General features: G+C 56.9%; 6 protein-coding genes across 6 annotated transcripts; 3 read left to right on the forward strand and 3 right to left on the reverse strand.

Annotated features, from left to right (window-relative positions):
- Positions 1 to 40: 40 nt before the first annotated feature.
- On the reverse strand, positions 41 to 1,651 carry B0I36DRAFT_310788 (NADP-dependent oxidoreductase domain-containing protein). Its single transcript, XM_046152297.1, has one exon. The coding sequence runs from the start codon at positions 1,556 to 1,558 to the stop codon at positions 167 to 169; it is 1,392 nt and encodes a 463-aa protein (XP_046018541.1). The 5' UTR covers positions 1,559 to 1,651; the 3' UTR covers positions 41 to 166.
- Positions 1,652 to 1,876: 225 nt separating this feature from the next.
- B0I36DRAFT_310789 (uncharacterized protein) lies at positions 1,877 to 2,417 on the forward strand. Its single transcript, XM_046152298.1, has one exon. It carries the CDS (start codon positions 1,963 to 1,965, stop codon positions 2,164 to 2,166), a length of 204 nt encoding a protein of 67 aa, XP_046018542.1. The 5' UTR covers positions 1,877 to 1,962; the 3' UTR covers positions 2,167 to 2,417.
- B0I36DRAFT_310790 (uncharacterized protein) lies at positions 2,418 to 4,288 on the forward strand. Its single transcript, XM_046152299.1, has 3 exons — positions 2,418 to 2,647; positions 2,709 to 3,146; positions 3,244 to 4,288. The coding sequence occupies exons 1-3, from the start codon at positions 2,587 to 2,589 to the stop codon at positions 3,924 to 3,926; spliced, it is 1,182 nt and encodes a 393-aa protein (XP_046018543.1). The 5' UTR covers positions 2,418 to 2,586; the 3' UTR covers positions 3,927 to 4,288.
- A 1,607-nt stretch (positions 4,289 to 5,895) lies between these two features.
- On the forward strand, positions 5,896 to 6,597 carry B0I36DRAFT_234986 (uracil-5--methyltransferase TRM9; the record flags this gene model as incomplete). The annotated part of the gene is made up of 1 exon (XM_046149367.1): positions 5,896 to 6,597. The coding sequence occupies one exon, from the start codon at positions 5,896 to 5,898 to the stop codon at positions 6,595 to 6,597; it is 702 nt and encodes a 233-aa protein (XP_046018544.1).
- Positions 6,598 to 7,102: 505 nt separating this feature from the next.
- On the reverse strand, positions 7,103 to 8,362 carry B0I36DRAFT_11196 (uncharacterized protein). Its single transcript, XM_046147900.1, has one exon. It carries the CDS (start codon positions 8,134 to 8,136, stop codon positions 7,192 to 7,194), a length of 945 nt encoding a protein of 314 aa, XP_046018545.1. The 5' UTR covers positions 8,137 to 8,362; the 3' UTR covers positions 7,103 to 7,191.
- Positions 8,159 to 9,354, reverse strand: B0I36DRAFT_371127 (uncharacterized protein; the record flags this gene model as incomplete). The annotated part of the gene is made up of 2 exons (XM_046159988.1): positions 8,159 to 9,008; positions 9,125 to 9,354. The coding sequence occupies 2 exons, from the start codon at positions 9,352 to 9,354 to the stop codon at positions 8,159 to 8,161; spliced, it is 1,080 nt and encodes a 359-aa protein (XP_046018546.1).
- Between the last annotated feature and the right edge of the window lie 1,535 nt (positions 9,355 to 10,889).

The raw sequence follows: 10,889 nt of genomic DNA on the forward strand, positions 1-10,889 counted from the left end.
TGGCGAAGTATATAGTCTGGAGATGTCCAGGAATTAAACATCACGCCTTATAATTTGCATTTGCATACCAACGTGTCTGTCTGGCTTTTGCGCCACCATAATCGACGTGACAGGCTTCCTCGTTGCCTTCCCCGCGAACCAAGCTGATTATGCCAACAATTCCTTTCTAAAACTCGTCATCCTCGCCGATGAGTGCCTTGAATTCAGCAAGACACTCCTCCCACACGACCCTGCCCTCTTCGCTTGCTGCAAACCTCCCGACGGCATCGACACCGTCCAGGTCCTCGCGCATGTGCACCTCGCTCGTCGTGCCGTCGAGTATCGTGATTCCCTCGAGGCCCAGGACGAGACTGTAATATGCGACTTCCCTGCTCACCTCGCCATTCTTGAACGCCGCGGCCAGTTTCGCCACGGGCTTGGACCCGACGAGGTCGACCTTGCCGCGCATGCGGTTGTCTGCGTTGTTCGCCGTCAGGGTCCAGAAGGACTGGTACACGATGCCCCTTTCGCGGCAGAACCGCCTGAGGTCCGCGTCGTAACCCGTGGGCGCGTAGAAGCGGTTCTGCACTACGGAAGGCGGGACGGACAGTCCCGCTCCTGCGCCTTCGGTGGTGGTGGTGGTCGTCTCGTGGTATAGCCTCTCGACCACCTCGAGCGGTGCATTGGCGATGCCCAGATGGCGGATCCGGTGCGGGACGTACGACTCGAGGACTTTCCATACCGCAAAGGTCTCCGAGTATGTTGGCATCGGCGAGTGCAGGACCAGGCTGTCGATATATGTCGTCGCTGCTGCTGGTGCTGCCGCCGCCGTCGCGCCCGCCTCTACCTCTATATCTGTCCCCTCAGCGGCACCACCACCACCACCCCCACTATCATCATCATCACTACTACTACTACTACTATCCTTGCCAAACAGGTTGACAAAGCTCCCCTCAACCGAGCTGCGCACCTGCGTCTCGAGCGGATCCTCGTGGTAATAAGGGCATCCCTTGCCCCCTTGCTCGACGGGCCTGTCCTGGCCCTGGGGCCCCGTGAACTTGGTCTGCACGAACAGCTCGGCGCGGGACTTTATCGTGCCGTCCGCCAGGGCCCACGCGATCCCCCGGCCCACGAGCCCCTCCGAGTAGTGCCGCGGCTGGTTGGCCGTGTCTATCCCGCGGAAGCCCGCGCGCAGGGCGGCGTGGACTAGGGAGGCGGTCTGCGTGGCCTTCCAGGCTGTGCCGTAGACGAGGCGTGGTGTTGTTGTTGTTGTTGTGGGGGTGGTGGTTTGTTCATGGTGGTGGTCTGGCAGGGTGAGGTGCTGTGTGAGGCCCGGCTTGCTTGCCGTCGGGGATGTCGACTGCGCCATGGTGGTGGTTGTGGTGGTGATGGATGCAAAAGAGGCACTGGATGATGGCGATGGTTTGTGGCCTCGGGGAGAAGTGCGACTCAAGGCAGTGTTTGTTGCCCAGGCTGACGATACCAGGCTAGACGGCTTGTGCTTCGATGCGCCCTGAAGGCGGAGACAGCAGCGACTGAATGATATACTTGAGGTCGGCGTTGCGTGTAACAATAGCATGGCCAAGGTTTCAGCTCCGGGAAGGTGGTGGTGGTGGTGGTGGTGAATCACGAGGGAGCTGCGGTTGGCCGTTGCAGCATGCACAAACTGTAGGTACTGAGGTCTTGCCCAGCAGCAGCAGCACGGCTAGATAGGAATGACAATATGGCTTAATCAATGAAATACGGCCGTGATGCACGTGTGGACCAATTTTGCCGTAATAACTTCTCAGAGTATCAAATGTGACAGCGGATGTCGCTCTGAGAGCTTCCAACAAGGCCAGTTGGGGACAACACTGTCTACGACCCAGAGCTATGTTCTTTGATAGTGCTCACACACCCACAGCACGCCACGTGGAGGTGAACCTCCTGCACAGGGTCGCTGCAACGTACAACCCAGCACGACATAGAAAGAACCTTCCCACGATGAGTCCTTGCATTATACAACTCCGAGTGGCTAAACTGTCAACACACAAACCCTCTGATCTCTGTCGAGGCTCGATCGAGAATGAGCGCGCTCCCCATTGCACCGAGTCTCAGGCTTCCCCTCACCAAGGTGGGGACACTCATGGCTGTATGACGATATCTCCAGACAGTCCACGCAAGTCAACGACAGAATCCGGGGGCTAATATCATCGGGCCAAATAGCACCAGATCCACCATGAAGGAATGGCCGCCCCAGCCTCGTGCTCACAAGACGGACTTGCGGGCAGGAGTTGCCGGCTGATTGCAGAGAGGCGGGACGGAGGTGACCGGGTCGCCGGTAGAATTGCACCGTAGCGTCTCCAGGATGCGGGGGAGATGCTGTCACTGAGCGAGGCACCACGGCGCGCCGCACCGGAGGGAGATACAGTAGTATCTTACCCCCACCCGGGAGCTCCGCTCCTGCTCCCAAGCACTAAAGAAGCTTCAAGATCTGTGGTTTCGCAAGAACAAGAACCAATTCCTGCCCAGTGCTCGAGAGATACTGGCTGGCCGAAAGTCTCTGTCAACGCGGACAGCGAATTGCAAGCGGATTCACTCTACTTCACCACGGCCTCGAAACTCACGATGGCGCCTGAAACGTACACCCTGAGATGGGGTATCATGGCCACTGGTGGCATCGCCCAGAGTCAGTGCCCAGGGACTTCTTGACCGAGGACCTCCATGTCCAAAACTAACTCGACGAGCAGCCTTCGTCAAGGACTTGCTCACCAACCCAGCTATCCGAGACGTCCATGATGTTGCTCACAAGGTCGTCGCCGTGGCCTCGTCCCGATCCAAGGACAGTGCTGTTTCCTTTCTCGACAAAGTCAAGGCTCCCGAGGGCGCCAAGACATACGGCTCCTACCACGAGCTCGTGGCCGATCCGGACGTCGACATTGTATACGTCGCCACGCCGCACTCTCACCACTTCCAGAACGCCATGCTGGTGCTCGAAGCTGGCAAGAATGTGCTCTGCGAAAAGGCACTCACCGTCACAGCCTCTCAGACGCGCAAGCTCATTGACAAGGCTCGGGAGAAGAACGTCTTCTTCATGGAGGCTGTCTGGACCAGATACCAGCCTCTGAGCGTCAAGGTGCGCGAGATTGTCCAGTCCGGCGTGCTTGGGCCCGTTCACAGGGTCATTGGTAAGAATCCCAGCCGTGCCCTCAGAAGGCCCTGCCTGCACATCCACACGTACAGGAACGACGGACACCAATGTGACTGACAGTGAAATGGGCACAGCTGATCTCTCCTTTGCCTCCGGAAAGGAGGACGGGTCTCTTACCTTTCCCAATGATCACCGCATGGTCAACAGGGACTTGGCAGGTGGTGCGCTCCTGGACCTCGGCATCTATTCACTCACCTGGGTCTTCCAAATCCTGTACCATCTGCAACCCGAGGCTGAGAAAGAGTCGCCCAAGACGGTGGCAGCTATGAACCAATACGAGACAGGTGCGGACGAGTCGACCAGTATCATTGTCCAGTTCCCCAAGCACAAGACCATGGGCATTGCCACGACAAGTCTTCGGGTGCCAACAAACTATGACGCGTCTGGCAGCCTGAACCCAGCCATCCGAATCCAGGGGCCACTTGGCGAGATTCACGTCATTGGGATGGCTTACAGGCCGACCGCATACAAGGTGATTCTCAAGAATGGAGGGGGCAAATTTGAGGTTGTCGAGTGCCCTGTGCCACGCGACGAGGCACGAGACGGCTGGGGCCATGGCATGTTCTGGGAGGCTGACGAGTGTGCGAGGTGCCTTCGGGATGGCAAGAAGGAGAGCGCTGGGCTTCCATGGGCGGAGAGCATCGCCATTATGGAGTGCATGGACTCGGCCCTGAGGCAGGGTGGCGTCCAGTATCCCGAACTCATCACCACCGACGTGTACGATCCTCAGAGTCCTCTGAACACTGGCGGTCGGTGAGGCCCAAGGCTTGGGGTGAGAAGCGCATTTACCACTGGTTTCTGAGCCTGAGCGAGCCCAAGTTGCGCGAGGCGCCGCTAGGGGCGTTGTAGGTGCATTCGAGAGGGTGTATGGGTGCCACGCAGTCTGTAGCGATGGTGTAGGGATGGTAGACGACCCGCGGCCACGAACCACGACACCGCCTCTTGGGTGTGGCTGCACAGAGATCTTTACAGGGTCAGGCACGATTGGAACGTCAGCCCACGTATACATGAACATGCTTTGCTAAGGCGAGACGGCACTTGCTGCCCTTGTGATGCCGGCCTCGGATTCAATGCCGCCTGACCGCGTTGACGTGTACCACAAGCGTGGACTCACCCTCGCAGCCGGTCAGAGCATAGGCTGCAGGGCCTGTTGCCGGGGTGGCCATCTCACTAGATGTTGTACATGCACGCTGCACGATGCTTTGCTGTGTTGAGCTGGGTGCAGCAAGCCCCTGCCCCGGGCTCTCCTTGACCGACATGAGCGGGCGGCGGCGGGTAGATCGCAGGCGGCGGCGAAACTGGCGATGTGGCTGGCCGTCAGGTTGCCCAACGCAGTACGTGCGCGCCGTGCTGAGGCGGCAGGATGTTGCACCCGATGAGCAGCCCTGGAGGTCCTCCTCGTTTGGGCGATGGCAGAGAGTTGCTTGCCTCAGGCACGCCTGGCACTGGGAGCCTGTGAATGGCAAGACGGAGAAGGCGCGACGACTCTCGCTAGCGATGCTGCCCTGCATGCCTGCTCACGAACCCCACCCGTTCGATCGCCCTTGTCAAAATGCACCAAGGCTAACCCAGGATCTTCAACAACACCATCACCGACAGCCATTGCCACTCGCCTACCTGCTTGCGATCAACGCTAGAGACGAACTGCCACAGTCACCACTCGGGCGCTCTCGTTGACACTTTGCGTCAGCAACGCTTCTGCGCCTAACCGCCAGCCCTACGGTAGTTTTGTCGCACAGCAGCCGCCATCCTGGTTCCAGTTGCCCGGTTCTTGCGAGCGCATCTGAATCACGCCTCAGCCAATAGGAATTCTTCCTCGTATGGGCTGCGGCTTGCCAACCTCCCCGCGCAACGTGGACGGCTGCCGTGTCTTGCCTCTCGTCCCGCCGTGTGTGTATGAGACATTAGACCCATACTCTTCGCTCTGCTTTCCGTTTTGAGCTGTTGGCAACCAGCTTGTCAACCACCCTCATCACGCACACTGAGCGTTCCTTGGCATCAGCGTCCAACGCACGACACTTGGGGTGCAGCAATCAACGCGTTGGTCTCTGAAGGCACATATCAGCAGTGCCAGCTCACTCGCACCTCCCTGGCGTGTGGCTGCCCTCAAGACCTCGCATAGGAGAGACATGTTGTACTCTTGTACCTTCTCCAAGTCCTTCAAACTCTTGGTCGCTTCGCCAAGACACAACCAGTCCAAGCCCCATCTCGGCCAGGGTTGCTTGCCCTTTCAGTGTCTCGGAAAAACAATCACCGGCTCGGATCGTTAGCCTCAGCCGTCGACTGACACCACGCAGCTCGCCTGCTTACTTGCTTGTCTATCTCGGAACCTAAAACGGAGTACCACGGACGACGGCTTTGTGCTACCTAGACACGATCTCTTGCCTTGGCAGGAACCGCTCCCGAGCATACGTCAGCTGCCTTGGGCGACTGCTGCGGACACAAGCCAGAGTGGGTGTGCAACGTTCGGACATCTCTGCAGGAACAGGAACCGCCTTGCTCGCTTCCGCGACACCCGATATCGAGACACGGTGAACCTGGTTTCGCCCCAATCTCTAGACACGGCTGCGACGTCAGCATACCCCAACGACTCTTGACCGCAAGAGTGGAACCGGAAGGAGCCGCGTCTGTGGTTGCATACCTGCATGATATAGTGCTCCAAGACGGAAAACCGTGTGCCATATCCCGACACCTACTACACCCCGAGCCGTTCACAGACACCAGGCATGGCAGCGTCACGGCCTGAAGCAGCGTCTTATGAGGAGCAGCACGTGCACAACGTGTACGAGTCCATCGCCAGCCACTTTTCAGCCACTCGATACAAACCTTGGCCGGTGGTCGGAGACTTTCTGAACTCCCTGCCCAAGGGCGCTGTGGGGATCGATGTTGGGTGTGGGAACGGCAAGTACCTTGGTGTGAACCCCGATGTCTACATCATGGGCTCCGATCGAAGTCCGTCCTTGGTCGCGATTGCACGAGACCACGGCGGCGTGCGGAGGTCAGATGTAGCCGTTGCCGACGGGCTATCCCTGCCATATCCTGACAAGGCATTTGATTTCGCCATTTGCATTGCTGTGGTACATCACCTATCCACGAATGAGAGAAGGATAGCAGCGGTCAAGGCCCTTCTAGACTGCGTCAAAGATGGCGGCCGGGTGTTGGTCTTTGTCTGGGCCCTGGAGCAGGGCTCTAGCCGCAGAGGCTTCGACGAAAGCACGGATCAGGACCTCCTTGTACCATGGGTGAAAAAGGCAAAAGTCGAAAAAGGTGGGCAGCCAATAGCTGGGGCTAGCGACCAGACGTATCAGCGGTACTATCACCTCTTCAAGAAGGGCGAGCTCGAAGACGATGTCATCGCGGCCGGTGGCAAAGTCCTTGACCACGGCTATGATAGGGATAACTGGTGGGTCATCGCTGCAAGGGCGTAAGGCAGGTCTAGTACATGGAAGTGCAGGCGCATCAACTTCAGAATACTCAACAAAGGCGGGAAACGTTTCGCAATACTCTCACTCAATTATACTGTGATGCGATTTCTACATATCCAGAACTTCGCAGCCATTTACCTAGGTGTCTATTATCATTCCCCTCCTGACGTGTCATTCATCATGTGTCTATCGTGTTTCATTGGCGCGGGGGGATCCCTGCTCCATCTCGGCATGAACAAATAGACCAGGGTTACAAAGAAAAAGGAAAAAGAAAACGGCAAAAGAAAGTACAACATCCGACAGAAGCCAGAGAAACTCGCAAGAACCTTGCCCGGCACTGGATTTCTTCGCTCGATCTGCCGTTTCGAGACGTAAAGCCTTTGTCGGAAGGAAAACGTGGTCGCATAATCCCGACGCATCCCAATCCCAGGCGAGGTGGCTCAGATCGAAACAACCCCAAACAGGGGTAAGAAAAGCACCGGAGGGAGAAAAAAAAGTAAAATAATCAAAGAACACGCTTGTTGGGGGGTTTTTTCCGCTTTGCCAATGCATAATGCAAAAATTGCTTTCGAGAAACAACCACACGGCAAGGATATATCAATACAGGAAAGAAATAAAGAACAAAAACAAAAAAGGATAGTCCAAACAAATAGACTGGCTTGAACGCAAAAACCGGGGTTGATTTGCGAATGCAAAGGGGGGGGGGGTTAGGGGAAACACCTTGGGGGGCTTTGCCACGGTGTGATGATGATGAGTGCTCATGCATGCCTGAAAGCTCAGCTGGATCGTATGACGCTGCGGAGGACAATATGGGCACCGCCGCATACAACCTGTCGCATGGACTTGCCGACGGAGGAGTTGGGTGCTCAGGCCTTTTGGATAAGGCGTAAAGTACCATGATCTTGCCTGACTTGACAGGCCGCCCTGGACTCCTGCATAGGGGGTTTCGAGCTCCGCGGACCCCCCTACGTTTCCTTGCCCTTGACCGTCGTGGTGAATGTGTGTGCCGTGCCTCCGAGTCTGGCAGCCATCGAGACTTGTTCGCATTCTGGCACCACTCTGGTCCGCTCGAACTTTTGCTTGATTGTCCCGGAAATACGGTAGGACTTCGGCGTGATGTAGCCGCGGCCTGCTACGTGGACGCTTGATGGTATTGCACCTTTCCTGCCTCTTGTAGTCGCCCATGCAACATTTTCTCGGTGCAATATGAGATACATCTCTGCCGTTCATCGTGCTTTGCCGTGCTTTGTCCGCTTCGACATCGATATCGCAGGTCGGGAAACCACTAACATTGTGGAGTATGGACAAATCGTCGGATGTTTGCACTGCCAGGTGCATCATGGTCAGATATACACCATTTGCAGCGAGTCCAAGTTCGCACGTTGGCGCCAAGCAGCATGCTGTTGATGGCAAGCCCAAGATGTGAGCCCTATCCCGTAGAGAGTACATTCGAGACCACAGAGCTTTGCAGAAGCCTGCCGAGTCATCATCTGGCGGCAAAGCTAGCTTGAGCTGTGAATATCGTGCCGGCCAGAGATGCATACAGAGAAAAAAGGTTATGTGCTCACGGCATGTGTCTGGGGACGGCTGCTTTGTCGTCGTACTCTGAGCGGTAATGATGGTATTGGCGGCGGCGACTGGGTGCAGGGGCTGGCATGACGAATTCGGGACTCCTGGATCGTTTCGTTATCTTCAGGGGAGCCGGCATGTACACCTCGGGCTGGACTGGGTGCGGCGGGTTCGACGTGAAGTGGTGCTGTGATTGTGTTGGAGGCCCGGCTGTGAACGGGTTCGGACTCGCTGTGCCGCTGTGTGCCGGGCTCACACTCGGCAGACCCACCGAGTATGCCGGTGTGCTATATGGGCTTATACCAGTCGTGAGTTCCGACACGCTGGGTAATGCTGAAGCCGTCCTTGGCTGGGAGCGGTTTTGTATTGGTGGCAGGGATCCGCCGTGCGCATGCATCGCGGGCGGCGGTGGAGGGGCGGCAAAGCTATATCTCTCGTCCTGGTGGTTCGTGGCCGCTGGCATTGCTTGCGAGTGCTGTGGGAAGTTGTCTCTCCGGGCGGCACTGGAGCGGTTGTGGCTTGGCGGTAGCGGTGGCAACGCTGGTCCCGGCGGTACCGATCCTCTGACACCGTGGTGGTTTGGCTGTCCCATGACGTCTCGGGAGAAGGTCGAGTGCCCATGAGAAAGCGAGTGGGAGTGGGAGTGGGAATGGTGGTGGCCGCGACTCGTGGATGCTCTGGTATTCCCTGCCTGTCCCTCGACGTTGACAGCGGACAGACAGAAGGGGGTCACTCCAGCCCGCTTCGCCATGTCTACCTCTCCCAGCTGCCAGTGCATAGCCTCTGCCGCACGCCATGGTATGGCCATCTCCTCTGCCACCTTGGCCCACATCTCTTGTTTGAACCTTTATGAGTGCGCAGCCATGGTTAGTTTGGAGGTACGGACAACGTCACCGACAGTGGCGATACTTGGTTGGTCCATCGTCGTAGACATGCGTACACTCGTCCAGTGCTCGCTTACCTCTCATAAAGCCTTGCGAGTTTATTCTTGCGTTCCTCATCCCATTCGCTTCGGCGCTCGAGGTAGTTCTGATAGTGTAGCCGACAACTGATGGCGCTTCGTCCCGGCAGTCGTTTCGAAATGTCTTCCCATTTCATACCGCTGCCTCTGAGATCGATGATCAGCGCATCTTCTTCTGCAGACCATTTGCTCTGCTTCTTTGCAGGCGAGTCACTACTTTGCGGGGGCATGTTGCGCTTGGTAGAGCTCGTCTCTCTTCCTCGGCGTGCAACTGTACTTGGAGCCGGGCCAGGTTGTGCGAAACGAACCCAGGACTTTGCGTCCGGCTGAATGGGAGAGATTGCAGGCGACGAGCCGTGATGAAGAAGATACGCTGGTGCTGTTGGCGTGGGCGGTAAGCGAGTTTGCAGTGCCGGATTCGACGACCCCGAGCCTTCATTAGGGTCAGGAGCCTTCAGCAGGTTGGTGATATCCACGATGGCGGTAGGTTTGCCTAATGGCAAAGACGTATGAACTCTTTGAGATTATCTGCAGCTCGTGGTTGTTCAGTGCTTGGTCCTTCGCCTGGCTGGGCGGCTTTGAACGCAATCACTGTGTCGTCTCTTGATGGTTGGCCTGCCGCACCCGCTGTACGTGCGTTTCCTTTGGAGTTGCGGCGGGTCCTCTGAAGCGGCTGATTGTAGTTCCCTGGGACCAGGGAGTACGAACGAGGCAGGCCGGCGAACCAAGACAGTGTAATCTCCTTTGGAACCAAGTGTCGAGTTTGTTGTGCGTGTGAGTTGTGCAACGCTAGAAGTGTGGCGTTGTTGACTGGTTAAGAGATGTTGGTGACTGATACACGTTTGGGGAGAGAAGAACCACGTCAAGTCCAAGTCTTGAGACGTGGGTCGCGTCTAAAGTTATCTGCAGTCTTAACATGGTTGGGCGTCACTGAGGTTCGTGGCCAGCCAATGGCGCCTTTGAGTGCGGCTTCTGGTTAGATCCGAGGTGTCAGGTACCGAAATGCGTGTCCGTAGTCCCATACGTCAGTTTGAGTGATGGCAGGTTGACCGGGGTTTGGGAAGGGCACAGCAGCGCACGCTCGAATGAGCAGTCATTCTTCTTGGCTTGGGTTGCCGGCATGCTACCTGAAGCTGCGGCTGTGGCTGCTGCTTCTGCTGCTCATGCATACGGAGTACAACCTCTGGTGTCCACTGGGCAGAGGTCAAGCATAGTTCAAAAGCAATACTAGGTAGGGGAAGAGGGAGGATTTGAGGGCGGGCTTTGGATTTCCTTTTTCTGCCTTTCCTTTTCTGTAGGGAAGACTCGACAGCGCCTCGTGTGGGGAGGGTATGTAGAGCATAAGTTCGCTAGCCAGGCTGGCTGGGGCTCAGCACCGTCCAGTATCAGGGATCAGGGCTGAAGATTGAGGACAACTCGACGGCAGTGTGAACAGGGGAGGGGGGTGGCGGACAGAAAAATGGTCGGGTCGCGAAGCTGAGTGAGAGAGTTCCACTGGAGCAGTCCCCAGTTCATGTAAGTGCCAGCGAAACTCCATCACGGGACAGGGTCTCATAGGCCGGTCATATTGCCCAATGAACTACTGGAAACACCACAGTCAGTTGCCTAGATGGCCAGGACCACAGGACGCGGCCCCTAGTCCTGAGTAGATTGCAAAGCACTGGGCAAGCGTAGCACAGACAAGGCTCAGAGTGGTTTCGCCATGCCTCTCACCAATGTCTGTGACCTATGACAAAGCAAGATTGAGTGGGAGGAACGACTGGTT

This window comes from Microdochium trichocladiopsis, assembly GCF_020744255.1.
Source record: "Microdochium trichocladiopsis strain MPI-CAGE-CH-0230 chromosome Unknown B0I36scaffold_1, whole genome shotgun sequence".
Taxonomy (NCBI): domain Eukaryota; kingdom Fungi; phylum Ascomycota; class Sordariomycetes; order Xylariales; family Microdochiaceae; genus Microdochium; species Microdochium trichocladiopsis.

Coding starts and splice junctions, on each gene's coding strand:
- B0I36DRAFT_310788 (XM_046152297.1), bottom strand. CDS start 1,558: ATGCTATTGTTACACGCAACGCCGACCTCAAGTATATCATTCAGTCGC.
- B0I36DRAFT_310789 (XM_046152298.1), top strand. CDS start 1,963: ATGAGTCCTTGCATTATACAACTCCGAGTGGCTAAACTGTCAACACAC.
- B0I36DRAFT_310790 (XM_046152299.1), top strand. CDS start 2,587: ATGGCGCCTGAAACGTACACCCTGAGATGGGGTATCATGGCCACTGGT. Junction 2,648..2,708: donor CACTGGTGGCATCGCCCAGA/GTCAGTGCCCAG, acceptor CTCGACGAGCAG/CCTTCGTCAAGGACTTGCTC. Junction 3,147..3,243: donor GCCCGTTCACAGGGTCATTG/GTAAGAATCCCA, acceptor AAATGGGCACAG/CTGATCTCTCCTTTGCCTCC.
- B0I36DRAFT_11196 (XM_046147900.1), bottom strand. CDS start 8,136: ATGCATCTCTGGCCGGCACGATATTCACAGCTCAAGCTAGCTTTGCCG.